Raw genomic sequence first — 19,576 nt, 5'->3', positions numbered from 1 at the left:
CTAATGATGGAACCAGAAAAATTATATCTATATGACATTTGCCGCCATCCAGTGAGTTTTGCAGCTCCGGCTCACGCTCAATTCTACGGGAATTCTCTTGGGCCCTATTCAGTAACTATGAGTTTTGAAATGTACATTTTTCTTTCATACAAATTATATGATGAAAAAGTGTACATTATAAAACTCACAGTTACTGAATAGGGCCCCTGGATCATTCAGAGACTTGAGAAGCAGATGTCGTGAAATTTTCGCTCGCACACGTGAAATGTGATAGGCAGATGTCGCCGCTGTTTTTCATTTAACTCATACCGCGAAAGGCTAAGCAGCGACATCTATTTTTGAAAAAATAGGTTTATTAAGGGCAGCGTTTCCAAAATAAAAAAAGTAATTAACAAATTATCTGGCTCACAAATTGAAATGGCACCATTAATCGATTACATTGATTTCCATAAGGTAGGTTCGATCAGCTGTTTTATGTGGTTATGGTTATATGGTTATAAGCATTGTAAATTTTACCAAGTAGCGCAATTAACAGCTGGATTTATCTGGCTCAAATCGTTGTTGTTGCATTTACATGCAAAATTATTTATCTGGCTCAGGATTTTGCCACCGGATGACGGCAATTATTATCTGGTATTTTCTCTTTTTTCTTTTTTTTTTTAATTTTTGGCTCCCTCCCTCCTAATACCGTTTCAGTACCGGTGTAAGTGTGTAAACTATATTCCAAAAAACTAACAAAATACTACCTAGTTCATTAAAAACGTTTTTTTCGAATTGTTTTTTTGAAATTTGGCAGTTTTTTCTGAAAATGAAAATTCCATTTTTAGTTTTAAAGCTTTGTGAGAAATTGGTAACGAAAATCGACGAAGTTGTGATATAAATAAACAAAAAAAAAGTGCAATTATTTTTCCGCTGTATTTTTATTGTGAAAAAATTTGCGAGTTTAAATTCCATTTAAAGTTGACCAGAGTTCATTCCTGCCACTTCGGCCGCTTAAGCTGAGATGAGCAGTAAAATTTTATGTTATCGAACAAAGTGTCAAGGTTAAACTATAGTCAGCTTTAACTAGAGTTTAAACTCGCACTGAAAAACATGGCATAAGAGACTTATTTTGTGCGGTATATGTTAGAAATTTATTGCGTTTTCTTCATTTTTATGAAATTTTCACGATTTTTGAATTAAGGCACCAATAACTGATGCCAGTTGATATGGATAAGTAAAAATATGGTAATGACTATGGCGTTATGACTATGTCATTTTTGCCAGACCCTTAAGGGCTAATTAAACTTCCTTAACCTTAACGCCATAGTCGTAGCCATACCCATATCCATAACTATCTCCAATATGATCGGTTAATGGTGCCTTAAATAAAAAAAGTGAAAATTTCATAAAAAAGAAGAAACCGCAAAAAATTACAAACATATTCCACAAAAAGTAAGTCTCTTAGTCATAACGTATCCAAAACAATGAACAAAATTTACAAAAAGTCATTAAATTCACCAACTCAAATATTTTTAGGTTGTGGATATGGCGAGAAACCAAAAACCAATTGGTTGGGTATGATATGGTTATGGCGTCAGCGTTATGGTATGGCACCATTAATCGATTACATTGATTCCCATAAGGTTTGTTGAATCAGCTGTTATAAGGTTACCGATACGGTTACCGATAACGCACCAATGTCTGCAGCTTTAAAGCCCCGACACATAGGCACTTTTTCATACAGATGAGTTTAACACAAGCTTATGTATTATGAGTAGATTGCACGCATTTTTATGGAGAACGGTAGAATGAGCGACACTGGCGCCATCTGATATTGAAAAGTAGCAATCTCCCAAATTTTGTTACAAGCAAAGCATAAGAAGAAGAATGTGACATTTGTTTTGGTTAAGGGTGTTGACACACTTTGCAAGTGAAATTATTTTTCCCACTGGTTGGTAAATTTTCTAACATTTTTCGCAGGTAAAAACTGTAATATAACAAATAAATACGACACAAAATATGTTAGCAAGTATCTTTGTTGTAAGGGGATAATGTTTATACCAGTGCTTGGCGAAATTTTTTGTGAATGGGCAAGGCGTAGTAAACTTCAATTGCCACGTCTGAAGTTCTTTTATATTTACAAAAGCAACATCTTGGTTGATTGTGGCGATGTTATTGGAATGCATAAGCTTGTGTTAAATGCACCTTTATGAAAAATGTCATTGTGGCACCGCCTTTATGGTACTTGATATTTAAGGTACGGTACAAATATCGATTGAGAATTTGACATATGTTTTAATATTCGATAACTTGATTTTCACATTTCTATATTTTTGTTTTTGAATTGCGCGGAATTTAGCTTCGGAATAAGAAGTGAAATTGGACGGAATATCTGTCAAATTATTTAATAAATAACTTCCAACAAGAAATTTTAGATTTCTTTTCGAAAATGCTAGGACAGGTAAGTAGTAACATAGTTTTGCTTAGCTTCTTCCAAAGTTTTCACACTTAGTTTTTCTGTTTAGAAATGGACGCTGGACGTCGAGGCAAATCAATACGAATTATTACATGGAAAATTGTATTTAATTGGAGGTTCTTATGATAACGGATGCAGTAAAAAGTATACGGATATAATACTGAAATCTCCTGTGAGTATTTTGTTATAAAGAAATCCAATTAATTTGTAAATGGTTCATTACAGAGCGTGGACGCAAAGCATTGTGTGTTGGATGCGACAGGCACTACCTTGTGTTTATATGATTTATATAGTGAGCTCGGCACGTTTGTGAATGGCAAACGGTTGGAATCGATGCTTAAGGAATGCATATATAGTGATGCAGAAATATGCATTGGTGAAGTGATTGGGTGTTTGTATCTAAAGGAGGCAAGTCAATTGTTTTATTTAAAAATTTGATACTAAAAAATACCTTTTTACAGCAATGCACACAACATAAAAACAATGCAACAGAAATTTTTCTGTTGCCTACACAAAGAGCACCAAGATCACTGTCTAATACGAGTACGCGTTTGTTTAGTTCGCCAGATGTGTCTCTGTCAGAATCTACAGCAGAAGACTGCAGTTTTAATATACCGGAAACACAACACATACAACAAAGGGTGTCCATTGAGGGAGATTCCAGTTTGTTGAATACCTCTGCAAAGCAATCAATTGCTGACAAGAGCGTCAACGATGATTCTTTTATACCGGAAACACAACTGCCTACAGCAACAGATGAAACACGTACCAAAAATGTTGAAAACTTAATTCAACAGAGTATGCAGCAGGATAAAACTGATGAGCTGATACGTATGTGTACGCAAGATTTCCAAGAAAATTTGTTTGGCGAAGGTGTAGACGATGATACATTCACATCCTTAATTATACCAAATATTCGACACACACCTGTGATTTTAGCACATGACCTTCATGTATGCAATAGCGGGACTAAGGGTGAGTGAAGCATTATAATTTATGTATTTATGACCACATGCGAAAAAAATCAAAATGCAAAAAATAAAGCAGGAAAGTTTGTCAATAACCTATTTTGAATGGTGCCCAGTTACAAACATGCATATAATATATGTAGACTGGCTACAAAGGTTCCAGTGATATGCACGACCTCTCATATATACATATGTATATACTAAACATGCTGTTAGATGATCTCGATCTGTTGTTCTTGTTGTAGCGATGTTTCTCCCCGAAGGCTTTGGGAGTGTTATCGATGTGATGGTCCTTTGCCGGATACAGATCCGGTACGCTCCGGTAACAGCACCATTAAGGTACTAGCCCGACCATCTCGGGAACGGTTTGTGTGGCCACATTAAACCTTCAGGCCATACCTCCCTCCCCACACCAAGTTCCATGAGGAGCTTGGGGTCGCCAGAGCCTCGGTTGTTTATGAAGCAGGATTCGCTACGGATAGGTGAGGTTGACAATTGGGTTTGGAGAAGCTATATATTGCGCTGGCGCCGGGTATATTCTAACACCCTGACCCGCTGCGTGATCTCGATCTCATTGCATGAGGTGTGCAGTGTTGAATGCTGCTTCATCACGAGGTGTAGAGTGCTCAGAGCGTTGTATTTTAATATTGCCCAACATAACTTTGATTTCCTCGCTGCAGCCGCTTTGCTTGACATCGCTCTTTTCGTTGGTTGGCGAACTCCTGTGAGTGTACTTCTCATCATAAACTGATTGTCAAGAGAACGTGTCCTCATTTTTATGTGGTTATCGCCTCACACAGTATATTGTGCAAAATCATTTTCTCTTATATACACTCATATACATTTTTTTAGACAATTCGAAGGCTAGCAGTGACGATGCTGAAATTGAGGCTCTGAATTGGTCAGCTCAGACCTCAAAAGGTGCAACAACTGAAGATTCTACACAACACACACAATGTTTACAAAGAGATGATGTTTGCACACCAGATTTATTTGATTTTCCAGAATTGGTAGATATTAATGTACCAGTTCCTTTAAACATTAAAATAAGTGAGCACAAAGAGGAAATTAAAACAACTGAACAAAATTTTAAAACGCCCGAAAAAGCTGCATCAAATGAAAATATCACGAATGTTGAGTATCCAATGCCCGATGGTGCTAGTAGTGGTGATGGATATGCTGAGGAGATCAATTTGACACCAACACAGGTGTTTATACCTAAAGCCAAACCACGGGTGAGTTACTTCGTGGATTCTACAACACAAGACTTCATTTCTAAACCTAAACAAAACGAAATGGATGAAAAAGATGACACTGAGAATGTCGGATTATCATTAAGTGGCAAAGAAAATATGCCACATACTGACTTTTGTCTGGAACAAACTCAAATTTTTCCAATACAACCCAAAGGTAAAAAAAAAGCAATTATTTCAAATCTATTACTATACCAAAATCTTAAATTTTATTTATTTGCTGATACTAAACCATTAGAAAGCAATAGTAAATTAACGTCGTCATGTGCAAATAAAGCAGCAATAGATGCGTTTGATAGAGATGTAAGTCTGCTCCCACCCACACAACTCTTTTCAACTAACTACAATGATTCGTCACGACAACATACAGAAGAAAACAAGACGAGACAAAATTTGAATTCCACTCCAGTACCAATAGCGGATACGAAACAAGCAAAAAATGTTGCTATTTTCTTCGCAGATATGGACTATACCACAGACAAGGCTGGAGATATTGTTGAAAATAGGGTAAATTGCTTTAAAAAGCCAAAGCAAAGTTCATCGTCTACGAAGAGTACACGGTCCAGGGAGGCAATTATAAATATAATCAACTGTTCGCAATCTAAAACAGAAGATATCCAATTATGTACACCCAAATGGATAGTTGATAATTTTGATGAACTTACTGTTGAACGTAATGTTGATAACGCTAAAAAACGTATGCTTTTTGGTTCTGATTCTGAAGATGAACCTGATAATGTCGAACTAAATAATTTGGTAACGAAAAAAGATTCGAAAGATTTTGAAAGGCTACTAGCTAATGTTAAAGATGCCAAACCATTAACAAAAGTTGTCGATTCACCAAAAACACTATCGATTAAGCAAGAAAAGGGCACTGGAGGCAAGGTTGTTGATTTTCAAAAGATTAGAGACGTTGTTACGAAAAAAGGTTCTGATGGCAATATTGCCAGCAAACAATCCCCCACAAAAAGAAATGTACAGCTTAACTCGAATATAACAGATAATAAAAAGAGTAACTTTGACAAAAAAAATACATCTCCGGAAAAAGGTACCAGGACACGTAGCAGCATCATACCAACAGTAGGAAAAGGGGCTATAGGAGACAAAAAAATTGGCCGCCTAGCTGAAAAACAAGATAAGTGCAGCAAAAGAATTGCACCATCAGAGGAGACAAACGTATCATCCAACGTTGATAAAGAGAAAGCCTCAATAGAACGAGAAAGACCACAATCATATAATACAGGTAAGCAGCACAGCAGAAGTACGTCGAGCGATAAGAAAACAAAAGAGCAGTCAATAGAAAAAAGAGGGAAAGCGGACAAAAAAAGTGTATCAGCAATGGAAACGGATATATCTTCCAACACTAAAGAAGCCAACGCCAACAGAGAAAGTACTCAACCAAGTTCGGATAAAAAAGATCGAGAAAGCCGCAAAAGGAGTACATCGAATGAAAAGAAAACGGTCGACGAACCCGTTGTACCTGCCAAAAGAGTGACACGCCTAAGATCTAAAACTAGTGATATAGGCGCTGATAGGGCGGTCAGCTCAACTTCAGCTCCATCGGAGCCTAAAAAATGTAGGGTACGGGCGAAAGAGGAGAACAGTGAAACTGGTAAAAGTACGTGTTAATTACTTTTCAAATTGTATTCTGATGTTTCCTTTTTTAGAACGCTTAACTCGCTCACGTTCTAAAACAGATTCACAAGAAAGTATTACATCTACGAAATCTTCAAGGTCAACACGTAGCACGAAAAAAGTCAAAAGTATAGTTGAGGAGAAGAAACAACTGACGCGTAAAAATTCTTGCAGTGAAACTTCTGCTGGTACGTCAAAATCTTCTAAACCCACTGAGAGTAAAGGAACTCGTTTGTCACAAAAAGTAGAAATTGAACGTAAGCGAAAAATTAGCACAGATAACGTCTCCTCGGATGATGAAACGAAACGTTTGCGAAGCACCGTAAGTGTGATATCATTCAAGTATTTACAGGTCATTTACTAATATAATACATTATTATAATTTCCGCTTTTAGACTCGAACGCTACAGGTTGCTATGACTATGGTAGAGCCGAAACTATTTCAATGTTTACTTGAAAATTCACCAGGTATTACAGGACTAAGTTTTTTTCAAAAAGATGACTGCAAAAGCTAACACTAAAACATAAACTTAATTTGCAACGAATTTCGTCTTTGTACCATTATTTAATAAAACCAACTATTTGTTTTTAACAAATCTATTTATTTACTGCAGGCAACTGGTGTCTTGCAAGCGATCCAACAAACGCGGATGTTTTAGTTATGGATAAAGGGAATCGCACACTTAAATTCTTAATCGCTATGGCAAAAGGCATACCGATTGTAAATTCAAAGTGGCTGGAATCTCTTAATAGTACAAAAACTGTACCACGTGGCATAACGTTCTTTTTTAGAGATAAGGATTTTGAAAATAGACACAAATTTTCACTACTTAAATCATTGGATTTGGCAAGGAAGCATAAAATATTTGAAGGCTATGATTTTTTAACTACACCAAGTATCCTGCCACAGCCGGCTGAAATGAAACGTAAATGAATAAACAAGATATACACTTTTTCCAATATTGAAATAATACTTATACCCTATACAGAGATCATAGAATGCGCTGGAGGTAAAGTTCATAATGAAACGCCACTGCCCCAACCAAACCAAAAAATTTATTTGATTTCATCATGGAATGACAAAAAACATTGGCATAAATATCGACGTAGCAACGCTAACATACGCATAACTAGCAGCGAAGGTATAATGGAATCTGTTATGCGCCAAATAACCACACCGTTAGAAACGCATATCTTTGTATAAACAACGTTTTTAGTAAATTGTGTAAATGAAATTTAAACCGGTTATTTGTTGATAAAATCAGCTATAATCGTAAACCAGTGCCAAGCTAGTTTCGTTAAAGGCCCACGACTCTTATATATGTATGTAGTTCCTGTGGGTTTCTTTTTAAATTTTAAGTGTCCTGTGTTGTACAACTTATGTTTAATAAATTTTACTAAACAATCGGATAAGTTATTTTAAGTTCAATTGAAATAAAAATATGCATAGATATGTCTTCAAATGTGCTGCAGTCCCCTATGTTTGAACGTGAATAATACTCGTTAATAAATAATTAAAGTAGTCGTTGCACTTACAATTTTTTCTCGTGTTTCGCGTTGATAAAAACAGGTTATTAGTTTTCGTTTAAGTTTTTTCAATAGTATTTAGTTTTATTTTTACTTCTACAAGAAAATTGCATATTTGTTTATCAACAAACGATGAACACCTTAGCGGGACTTCCTTCTTGCCTGAATGACCTCTAATTGGTTTGTGTGTGTTTTTTTTTAAGGATAATTAGGTTTTTGTTTGTAGGGCATTTTCTTTCGTTTCTTACAAATTTATGAGTTTAAAAATGTACGAACTTATCGAATGAGTGGTAACGTTGGTGGTGGACCTGCGCGATCCATCGCTGTGCCAGGACCAAGTAGGACTTGTTTCTGTTGCGATTTTTGCATTTCTTCCATTTGTGCGCGTTCTGTTTCAAATATAACAGGCGCAAATAGTATGACTGAGCTGGTAAAGAATATCCAGGAAGCGTTGCATGAGAACGAGTAAAGACCTTTAATGCTGGTTGTTGTAAGATCGACCATTTTACCAGTAAATCGTCGAACTGGTTCTGGGAACATTTCTGTGAGACCCAAAAGTCGTTCGCCTAAGGTTTCGTCTGGTTCCTGTAAAATATCAATATTTGTTGAAATGACCGAGGAAGCAGTAAACAAGTTATGTATAAACTCTTTTTTAATTAAAGAGAAATTTTAACTTTTTCAGACAAACTATTAAGTGCATTAATATTGTGTGGTACACAGTAAGGCGTTATCTAAACATGTATATAAATTTACTGCCGTTTGATTATGTTGTTGTTGTTGTAGCAATGCTCGCCCCACCTAATAGCCGCGACCGATCACAAATTGTCATCAATATCCTCTAACGGGAGTCCAAGGAAACTTGCCGTTTCAACAGGGGTGGACCATAAGGAAAGAAGTGTTAGAGGCGTTGGTTCCACATTACAATTAAAGAGATGGTTGGTGTCATGTGGGGACACATTGCAAGCAGGGCATACATTTTGTATGTCGGGGTTGATTCTGGATAGGTAAGAGTTTAACCTGTTACAGTATCCAGAACGAAGTTGAGCAAGAGTGACACGCGTTTCCCTGGGGAGTATGCGTTCCTCTTCTGCGAGTTCTGGATATTTTTCTTCAAGTACTGGATTCACTGGGCAATTCCCGACATAAAGGTCCGACGCCTGTCTATGGAGTTCACCAAGGACCTGCTTGTGTTTTTCCGCTTCATACGGCTGGGTTCTCAGGTGCCGTATTTCCTCAAAATGCTTACGGAGATGACTCCTTAGGCCCCTAGGCGGTGCTGGATCGTCAATCAGATGTCCTTTGGGATGCCCAGGTTTCTGGGTATTCAACAGAAACTGTTTGGTCAGCATCTCATTTCTCTCCCTGATGGGGAGTATTCTCGCCTCATTATGCAGATGGTGTTCTGGGGACATAAGAAGACAGCCCGTGGCGATTCTGAGAGCAGTATTTTGGCAGGCCTGTAGTTTCTTCCAGTGGGTGGTTTTTAGGCTTGGCGACCATATGGGTGACGCGTAGCACGTAATCGGCTGGCTAATTGCTTTGTATGTGGTCAAGAGCGTTTCTTTATCTTTTCCCCAGGTACTGCCAGCAAGGGATTTGAGGATTTTATTACGGCTCTGAATTCTTGGAACAATTGCGGTTGCGTGCGCACCAAAATGTAGATCCTGATCAAACGTCACACCCAAGATTTTGGGGTGTAGGACAGTCGGTAGCGTAGTGCCATCGACGTGGATGTTCAATATGGTCGACATTTGGGGCGTCCATGTTGTAAATAAGGTCGCGGAAGATTTAGTCGGTGACAATGCCAGGTTTCGCGAGGCGAAAAAACTGGAGAGATCAGGGAGATAGCCGTTTATTTTATTGCATAGCTCATCGATCTTTGGGCCTGGGCCTGTGGCCATTATTGTGCAGTCATCGGCGTAGGAAACGATTGTGACTCCTTCCGGTGGTGAAGGTAGCTTAGATATGTAGAAATTAAACAAAAGCGGAGATAGGACACCACCCTGTGGCACCCCTTGTTTAATTCTCCTTTGTTTTGATGTTTCGTTTCTGAATTGCACCGATGCCTGCCGACCACCCAGATAATTTGCGGTCCACCTTTTAAGACATGGGGGAAGGGTAGACCATTCCAGGTCTTGCAGTAACGAGCCATGGTTGACCGTATCAAAAGCTTTTGATAGGTCTAACGCTACGAGTACTGTTCTATGGTGGGGATATTGATTCAAACCGCAATTTATCTGGGTGCTAATGACATTTAGCGCGGAGGTAGTGCTATGGAGTTTTCTGAAGCCATGCTGATGAGGGGCTAGCTGCAAATGTGCTTGGAAATAAGGGAGCAAAATGGCTTCAAGCGTCTTTGCCACTGGCGATAGGAGAGATATCGGACGATATGACTCACCTACGTTAGCTGGTTTCCCAGGCTTTAGTAGCGGGACCACCTTGGCCATTTTCCATTTCTCGGGTATGACAAAGGTGGAAAGAGACAGGTTGAAGACATGCGCTAAATATTTGAAACCCTCTTTCCCTAGGTTTTTAAGCATCGGCATGGTTATACCGTCTGGGCCCACTGCTTTGGATGGTTTAGCGCGACCAATGGCGTCCTCAACCTCTCTAGCGGTGATGGTAATTGGTGACGCGCTGAGTTTGTGTTTATGTGCGTGTCTATTGGCTCTCCGTCTATCTTTGTCGACCGTAGGATGCATTATATATTGTCGGCAGAAAGCGCTCGCGCATTTTTTCGCATCCGACAGCACCTTATCGCCAAAGGCGATGGAAACTTTGTCTTTGTGCTTAGTCGGATTCGATAGGGACTTTACGGTGGACCAAAGTTTACCTACACCGGTAGAGAGGTTACAACCTCTTAGGTGCTCTTCCCATTTCGCCCGCTTGTGTTCGTCCACAAGCAATCTGATGCGTTGGTTTATATCCCTTATTTGTGGGTCGCCTGGATCAAGCTGTCTTATAAGGTCGCGTTTCCTCGCTAAGCTCGCGGCCTCCGCCGGGAAGTGGGGCCGGATTTCGGGAATTCTCCCGGCGGGAATGAAATGTGCCGAGGCGGATTCAATGACCTTACGGAAGGCACGCTCCCCTTGGCGGGCATCAGTCGGGATAGGGAGGGCAGCAAAGCTGCTGTCTGTTGCAGATTTATATTCTTCCCACTTTCCTTTTTTGAAGTTTATGAAAGTGCGTTTTTCGGTGACGATGAAGTCGGCGGTACTCTCGAACGAAATAAGTATGGGCAGGTGGTCGGATGCCAATGTTACCATCGGCTGCCAGTTGACGCAGTTTACGAGTTCTGCGCTCACGATTGAGATATCTGGCGAGCTATGACAGCTTCCTACCATACGTGTGGGGGCGTCTCCGTTTATTGTGCAGAACGTCGTTTCGTCTATTTGATCCGCCAACATCTCACCCCTACTGTCCGCCCGCAAGTTTGAATGCCATAGGTCGTGATGGGCATTGAAATCGCTTAAGATAATGCGATTGTTGCCAGTGAGTAAGGCCTCGATATTAGGGCGGTATCCACTGGGGCAACAGGTGACAGGAGGGATGTAGATGTTGATGATTTCTAGATTTGCATCGCCTGACCGGACAGATAGGCCTTGACATTCTAAGACATTGTCACTGCGGTCGATGCCAGGATCAAATATATGATATTGCACAGAGTGGTGTATAATAAACGCGAGGCCGCCTCCATTTCCGCTCTCGCGGTCTTTCCTGTGGACATTATAACCAGAGCAGGTCTGCAATGCAGATCTTGCTGTGAGTTTAGTCTCTTGAATCGCAGCAATGCGGATGTTGTGCCGCTTCATGAAATCGACTATCTCCGTAATCTTCCCAGTTAGTCCATTACAGTTGAACTGCAGGATTCTGAAGTGCATGAGGGGTGACGCCGCCACTCTAGGGGTAAGTGAGGGGTGACTACGCCTAGGTTGTGGAAGGCCAGGACGCAATTGCTGTTGTGGCCTTGGGACTGGGCGCCCTTGGGCAAGCATTGGGGTACCCGGATGATTTGGGTTTGCGACCTGGCAACATGGCGCGATGAAACCCGTCGAGGGGTTGCCGTCGCGGAGACCAGAACATCTAGGAAAGTGGCACCACCCAAGGCAGGAGCTGCATTGAGCGGATGTCGCAAACCTATATATTCTGTGCTGGCAGACGGTGCAAACGGAGGCAGGGACTAAGAGTCTGTTTCCCTGACCTGCACGATTGCTGCTAGAAAAGAGGGGGGAGAAGAAGACGGGGGCAGGGGCTGATGCTCAGCATTGCTACCAGCTCTACTACGAAGGTAGTAGTTATGAGTGGTATCAGCTTTTTGAGTTGTTGGCGCCGTGGGGCGCGAGCAGCAGCGGGTACTTGTTGTGGCTTGCTGAGCAGCGAAGCTGCTGGAAGGTAGTGGGGATACGCTTAGGCGTAGACTACCGGACGCCCTTGGGCGTAAGCAGCAAGGAGCCACAAAAGATTTATAAAAGTTACGTGGACGTCGGGTTTTGGGATCAAGCCCAGAACAACCTGTCCGATGCAACCATCCCTTGCACGAGACACACTGAACAGAGTATGACCGTCCTAAAAAGATTCTTTTCTGGCAAATGCAGCAAAACCATTTCTCAGGACCGGGGTCAGGAGACGGACCCGGATTGGGTTCGATATCTTCCCGGAGTAAGAGAATATGTAGCAGTCCTGCTGCAAGGAGCTGCTGGGAGGATGACAATTTGTGGGAGGGACGAAACAAATTAAATGGGGTCACACCGTTTGATTATATTATGCGACATATACATTTTCCAGCCTGGAGTTTCCAGGTACATTTTCCCCCCTTCTTCAAGAAAAAAAAAAATAGATTTATTCTTATGATCGGAAATTCGTACGACAATGATATTTTAAAAAGATTTATAAACCTTTTATAATTGTTATGAATAAAGGGTAAAACATACAAAAGGTTCATAAAAGCTATTTAATTACCTCGTTTTCCTTTTTTTGGCGGTACAGAACGTATATGGTTTATGCCGACTTAGAACGGCATTCCTGTTGAATACACAGAAACCTGGGCATCCCAACAGACATCTGATTGATGAGCCAACACCGCCCAGGGGCTTAAGGAGTCATCTCAGTAAGCATTTTGAGGAAATACGGCACCTGAGAACTCGGCCGTATGAAGCCAAAAAACACAGCAGATCCTCAGTGAACTCCACAAACGGGCGTCGGACCTTTATGCCTGGAATTGCCCGGTGAATCCAGTACTCAAAGAACAATACCCAAAACTTGCCGAATAGGAACGCACACTCCCCAGGGAAACGCAAGTCACTCTAGCTCAACTTCGATGTGGGTACTGTAACAGGTTAAATCTTCCCTATCCAGAATCAACCACGACATACAAAATGTATGCCCTGCTTGCAATGTGTCGCCACATGACACCAACCATCTCTTTAATTGTAATGTGGAACTAACGGCTCCAACATCCCTCTCATATGGTCCACCCCTGTTGAAACAGCATGTTTCCTTGGACTCCCGTTAGAGGATATTGATGACAATTTGTGATCGGTCGCACCTATTGGATTTGGCGAAGCACTGCTACAACAACAACAACAATAATTTAGAACGGCAGCTGCAAGGCAGGTAAATTTTCATTTTCATGGCAAAAATACACTCGGAATGTTTTGACAAACCACTACCCAATGGCGGCCCACTTAGAAAAACTTTTTCTAATTGAAAACACTTCTGTCTAAATTTTGGTGTTAGTTTGCCCGGGACACTAAACCAGGACCTTCGGTGTAGCAGGCGGCCGCCCTTATCAAAAGTTGATACGTACCACGATTTTTGAAGAAAAAAGCGCTGGGGATTTGAACATTTACATTAAGAGTTAAAAAAATATTAATAATACATTTTCGGCACCCTGTTAAAGCACCAAAATCGGGATTTCCTATAAGTTTTATGTATCGAAATTTTGATTTGCACTTTTTGGCTGTAGGAAATACTGAAAAGATAGCATTTTATTTACTTAGGTAATGGCACACGAATGATATCCGAATCTATTGTAACATTATTCTTAAATTTTTTTTTATATATGGCTCGAATGAAATGTTTACCGATTCTAAGAAAACGATGATCTAGTAGATAATTTGTAACGAAAAAACTAATTTCTTTGTTTTTACGAGTTACTAAAAAAATTGTTTTAGTTTTTGAAATCTCCGCGAAATATGTATGTGTTTGAAACCGGGGTCAAATTTTCAATTTTTTTAGTTATACGCTATACTTAACATACATATTTTGTTTTGACTTAACTTTATTGTAGGAGTACACCAGTTTGAAACACCCTACCTCGGAATATTTTGCAAAAGCGTTCTATCTTAGGATTTGTTTGAAACCCCCCCTATATCATAGTTGTGCTTTAGAATGCCTTAGCTTAGCTCAGGTCGTTATTCTAGATTGAAGAGGGTTTAAACATTGCAACCATCGGAGTGCATATGTTTTCTAATATCAAAACAAGAAATAAAAAAATTATAAAACCATAGGCGGGCTTTGGGATTGTGTTAGGTTAAGGCACATGGGGAATATAGAAAGATGAAAACTTTAGAAGTTGCAGTTAGCTATGTTGCTGTTGTAGCGATAAGGTCACTCCCCGAAGGCCTTGGGGAGTGTTATAGATTCGTTAGAACCAATATATCAATTGTTACCGATGTTGATGGTCCTTTTCCGGATGCCGATTCGGTAACAAGCACCATTAAGGTATTAGCTCGAACATCTCGGGAACAATTTAGTATGACCATATGAAACCACAACCGGGATTCAAGGGGTTGTGTAGCGCAATATATAGCTTCTCCAACCCAATTGTCAACCTCACCTTCGAGCGGCGAATCCCGTTTCACTAACAGACGAGGCTCTGGCGACCCCAAGCTCCTCATGGAACTTGGGGGTAGGGAGGGAGGGATGGTTTGAAGGTTTAATGTGGCCATATAAATCGTTCCCGAGATGGTCGGGCCAGCACCTTAATGGTGCTGTGTTACCGGAGCGTATCGGATATGTATCCGACAAAGGACCATCACATCGATAACACTCCCCAAAGCCTTCGGGGGTAACCTAATCGCTACAACAACAACAACCATATGAAACCACTGCTACAACATCATGAACCATATGAAACCTACAAAAATGATTTGAATTATTAAATATTGTACATAACAGCGTATGATTGCCTAATCAAAGTGAGGTTATGCGCATGTTGCCGTATATTTACAGTGCACTTTCATTGATTTTTCTTCTATCGTTTGGTATTAAAATGGTGAATGGCAAAATAAATTTAACTTACATCGTCATAATTGTCATCATCGGCGCCTTTGTTTGATGTCTGAAAAAAATGGAAGCAAACATGTAAATATTTAATAATTTCATGAATTGTAGTATCATACAACAAAAAGGTGCATCAGTGAAATTTAAATTTCCATTAGAATTCCCTTCCTTATCAAAGAGTTAAATAAAACTCTTTGTCCTTATCATTTGCCTACAACAAATAATTCAATTATAATTGCTTACAACTTTTTCAACTGCTCGTCGCTCTGGTGTTTCATCCTTGCTGCCGCCCAATGATGACATTCCACTATCCTTTTCGATAATTTCGATGTCAGGATCAGAATCCATCAAATCTTCAAACTTTATGGAATCCACTTTGGCTGCTTATGTTGTAAACGACGTACTATACGCCGTTCTCTACTGTGCAGTGGAGATATTGAAAGATCCTATTTGGAACGATGTTAATTTAGAAGTCCGATATTTTTGCTTGACCCACTACTCTCAAATCGTAAAATTATATGTAGACTTTTCGGACCCAAGATCGTGTAACTTTTTATCAATCAATATAAAAATAACGTCACAAAATGTAAAACAACCAAAAATTTGAAAAAAACACGAGAAAAGCTCTGACAACAACGCTCAATTTACTTTTTTATTAATTGAGCCTTAACACGTTTGAAACTAACTATTGCGTATTAATAAAAAATTCAATCGATTTTTTTAATTGAACTATATACATATATTCGAAAATTTGCTAATACCACCAACTTTTCTCAGATTCGGCACAACAAAAGATTTTCCGTGGGCAAGGAAAATGTACACGCGATTCGAAGTGTCAAATTGTGGTCATTACGTCATAGCGAGTGGAGTGCGTTCAGTGAATTAGATATAATTAACGAAGATATTCAACGAGTAAATTGAGTGACTGTATCTCTATACCCAGTTGCCGTTTCTATATCGATATGATAAGGCCCGTATTTTCAGTGCAAGTTTAAAAGGACAAATTAAACTTCCCTTCAAAAAACGCGAGTACTCTATAAATAATGTAAGGAATACTCCTTTGGGAGTATAGCACTAATCCAAATATAATCTGTATTCATACAAAAAATGTGCTCCAATTAACATTGCGATGTCCTAGGAGAGGAGTAGGTGATCCCACTCTCGCTTTGTTTGTGGGTATTCCATAGAGTACATACGTGAGAGTACTTTCCAAAGTACTTTCACTGTAGTACTCCATGGAGCACCCACAGAGGATCATATGCCAAAGTACTAAAGAGGGATTGTGTCGGAAAGAATTATAGGAGTGTATTTAATTTAAAATGAAAGTAAATGAAGAGGGGCAATACAACTTTTATATTTTATACTACGAATATTTTATACAAGAATAAAGAAACTAATATTTCACTATACAAACTATAGTATTGTCACGGATATTAACATCACTAAGTTATACCATCACTAAGGCGATGCCAAGGCCACGATAAGCAGTATTTACGTCAATAATCAAATCATGTATACACATATATAAGGCAGCCGAAAGATGTCACACACAGATGCATTTACTTATACGCCTATGTATGCGCGAGAGACTGTAAACTACAAACATTTACATAAATAATTCAATCATTATGTACATATCTACATAAACGAATAAATAATTGCGTCTACACATATGTACGTATACGAGCAGCGGAGCGGCAATGCACAAACACATGCATATATCTTATCTGAGTTGTCACAAGAGAGAGCAATAATTTGTGCACGTAGTTGTGGCTGGCGATTTTGTAGCCGAAACTAGTAAATTCTGGAAATCGAAGAGCCTAGAAGTATGCAACGTAAACTATAAAAGCGGGGCAGGCGAGTAAGAAGTAATTCAGTTTGATTTAAGTTGTCAAGCAGTTGCGATTAAGACGATATCTAGCGAGCAATAGCAGTATTATTTTGAATAGTAGAGTTTCATTGAGCTATCAATCAGTGTGGTTATTAAGCAAGCTATTCGTTGCACAATTTGAGTGTATTGTGAAGTACTTTAATAAAGGCCATTTTGCATTATTACAAATTGGAGTTATTTATTCAACAGTTTAGTGATTCGAACTTAGCAGAGGATTGCGAATAAGAGGATTTGCAAGTAAAATCGTTACAATTGGTGTCAGAAGAGGAATTGTTGAATAAATTCCGAAGATTGGGAATACAACTTGGGCATGGCAAAGTTCAGTGAATTGAAGATCCAGGAACTGAAAAAGGAGTTGGAGAACCGTGGATTAAATACAACCGGCAATGAGATCGAACTTCAAGCACGGCTACGAGAGGTAATGGGGTCGCAAGGAATTGATGTGGACGAGCTTGTCTTTTATCCTGATGAGGACGAAACAACAACAAAAATTGAAGAGAAAAACGAAACATCGCAGACGGTTACCAGCACAGACTTGAACATGATATTGGCTGCAATAACTGCTCAAACATCGACAGTAACATCCAAGATGGAAGCGCAAGAGGCACGTATAACAGAAATGTCATCACAAATATCCACCAACATGTCATCTCAGCTGGAATCGCAGGAGACACGCATAACATCCAAGATTGAAGCACAAGAAACGCGTATGTCAGAAATGTCGACACAGATTACATCGAAGATTGAAGCACAAGAAACTCGTATGTCAGAAATGCCGACACAGATTACATCGAAGATTGAAGCACAAGAAACGCGTATGGCAGAAATGTCGACACAGATTACATCAAAGATGGAGACACAACTGAAAGAACAAGAGGCACGCATAACAGTACAACTCGAAGCGCAAGAGGCGCGTATATCATCAAAATTCGAAGCACGTATGGACGAGAAAATAACGCAGTTTGATGAAAAAATCGAAGCCGAGGTGGACAGTGAACAACTGGAATGCGGAAGATAAAGTTGCTGCACTGTTCGTGGCATTGAAGGGGCCAGCAGCGGAAATTCTACAGAAGCGAGCATAGAAAACAGATATTCCAAATTGAGTTGCAAAACCGCTACCAAAAAGCAAATGAGACATTGCAGGAGTTTGCTTCAGATATTGAAAGATTGGCTCATCTTGCAAATGCGGACGCACCTGTGGAATACACGGAAAGAGTGAAGATTCAGAGCTTTGTAAATGGCATAAGGGATGTCGAAACGAAGCGAGCCACATACGCGAACCCAAAGCAAACATTTTCTGAAACGGTATCCCATGCATTGACTCAGGAAACGGCCTCACTATTGAGTAAACCAGCATACAAAGCTCATCGTGTAGAAGTGGAAAGACCAGATTGGGTAGACACTATTTTGGAAGCACTGAAGGGATCACAACAGAAAAATGCTGGAGTTATTAAATGTTTCAAGTGCGGCAACCCAGGTCATATTGCACGACATTGCATCAGCGGTCCCAATAGCTCCAACAATGTGGGTGGTCCTAAACGCAGAGCAGAAGGTGATGAGCAAATATCCAAGACCACTCAATCGTTAAACTAAATCGAGTCAGCCGCAAGGGGCGACAGCTGGCTCCCGCAATTGAATGCCCCATAATCTCTATCTCGCAGATTGGAAGAAGATCGAGCAATCTCACTGTTGGAGGACATGTGGACGGAAAGGAACGGTTACTGACTGTAGATACGGGTGCATCTCATTCCATCATTCGAGAGGATTTAGTCAACAAAAAGATAAGACCATTGCTTGGAGCAATATTACGTACAGCCACGGGAGAGGACACCCAGGTAATTGGAGAAGTAGAATGTGAAGTCACAATTGGGAACGTCACGGTAGTACACAATTTTATAGTGGCAGAAATTGTTGATGAAATCATAATTGGAGTGGACTTCTTAATCGACCAGGGCATCAAGATCGACATGCAAAACAAGACGATGCGATATAAAAACATGGATGTACCACTTAATTTCGGCTACGAGAGAGGCTACAGCAGTAAACGAGTGCTGGTGGAAGAGAGTCAGCAAATACCACCAAAATCCGAAGCAGTCATCTGGGCAAAGGTTGATGGAGATTGTGGGACAAACAAAATGTGGGTTGTCGAAGCAGCAAACAAATCAGCACCGAACATACTTGTAGGAAAAACCCTGGCTATGACAAAACAAGATGGACGTATTCCGGTAAGAGTATTCAATGAGTTCAAGTCACCACTCAAACTGACCAAAGGAGCTATTTTGGGAAGATGCCAAGAGGCTGAAGTAGTTATTAACTGTGAACAGCTTCAGGAACACGTTTCAGCTAGTAATACTGATCTTTCAAATGACATCACGGCATGGATGCAGGGGCTAGAGGAAGCATATCAGAGTAAGGCTCCTAAAGTACGCGAACATATTTGACCAGGATGATTCTGAACCAGGCCGCACCAACGTTGTGAAACATCAAATTGACACTGGAGATGCGAGGCCGATCCGTCAAGCTCCACGTAGTGTTCCACTGGCGAGGCGGGAAGTTGTGA

General features: G+C 40.1%; 2 protein-coding genes across 4 annotated transcripts; one reads left to right on the top strand and one right to left on the bottom strand.

The window, feature by feature from the left end:
* Window positions 1-2,304: 2,304 nt before the first annotated feature.
* On the top strand, window positions 2,305-7,838 carry LOC137252495 (mediator of DNA damage checkpoint protein 1-like). Of its 3 annotated transcripts, XM_067788289.1 has the most exons (11): window positions 2,305-2,443; window positions 2,508-2,630; window positions 2,684-2,866; window positions 2,920-3,433; window positions 4,279-4,836; window positions 4,918-5,850; window positions 5,881-6,297; window positions 6,347-6,636; window positions 6,710-6,782; window positions 6,929-7,240; window positions 7,304-7,837. In XM_067788289.1, exons 1-11 carry the CDS (start codon window positions 2,432-2,434, stop codon window positions 7,516-7,518), a joined length of 3,630 nt encoding a protein of 1,209 aa, XP_067644390.1. In that variant the 5' UTR covers window positions 2,305-2,431; the 3' UTR covers window positions 7,519-7,837. The 3 variants fall into 3 exon arrangements, with proteins under 3 accessions (XP_067644390.1, XP_067644389.1, XP_067644388.1); XM_067788288.1 differs by having other exon boundaries at window positions 4,918-6,291; window positions 7,304-7,838; XM_067788287.1 differs by having other exon boundaries at window positions 4,918-6,297.
* A 47-nt stretch (window positions 7,839-7,885) lies between these two features.
* On the bottom strand, window positions 7,886-15,961 carry mge (translocase of outer mitochondrial membrane 22 homolog mge). Its single transcript, XM_067788290.1, has 3 exons — window positions 15,369-15,961; window positions 15,145-15,183; window positions 7,886-8,426 (listed from the first exon to the last, which is right to left on the bottom strand). The coding sequence occupies exons 1-3, from the start codon at window positions 15,471-15,473 to the stop codon at window positions 8,118-8,120; spliced, it is 453 nt and encodes a 150-aa protein (XP_067644391.1). The 5' UTR covers window positions 15,474-15,961; the 3' UTR covers window positions 7,886-8,117.
* Window positions 15,962-19,576: the final 3,615 nt, after the last annotated feature.

This window comes from Eurosta solidaginis, chromosome 5 (genome assembly GCF_040869045.1).
Source record: "Eurosta solidaginis isolate ZX-2024a chromosome 5, ASM4086904v1, whole genome shotgun sequence".
Lineage (NCBI taxonomy): Eukaryota > Metazoa > Arthropoda > Insecta > Diptera > Tephritidae > Eurosta > Eurosta solidaginis.
The sequence above is the reverse complement of the archived record's forward strand: the minus strand, read 5'-3'. Positions and strand labels throughout refer to the sequence as shown.

Excerpts from the sequence above, each read along its gene's own strand:
- LOC137252495 (XM_067788287.1), top strand. Across the intron at positions 2,631-2,683 it reads ATATAATACTGAAATCTCCT|AGCGTGGACGCAAAGCATTG; the intron begins GTGAGTATTTTG and ends GGTTCATTACAG. Across the intron at positions 6,637-6,709 it reads CGAAACGTTTGCGAAGCACC|ACTCGAACGCTACAGGTTGC; the intron begins GTAAGTGTGATA and ends TTCCGCTTTTAG.
- mge (XM_067788290.1), bottom strand. The coding sequence starts at position 15,473 with ATGGATTCTGATCCTGACATCGAAATTATCGAAAAGGATAGTGGAATG. Across the intron at positions 15,184-15,368 it reads GACGAGCAGTTGAAAAAGTT|ACATCAAACAAAGGCGCCGA; the intron begins GTAAGCAATTAT and ends CATTTTTTTCAG. Across the intron at positions 8,427-15,144 it reads ATGATGACAATTATGACGAT|GAACCAGACGAAACCTTAGG; the intron begins GTAAGTTAAATT and ends GATATTTTACAG.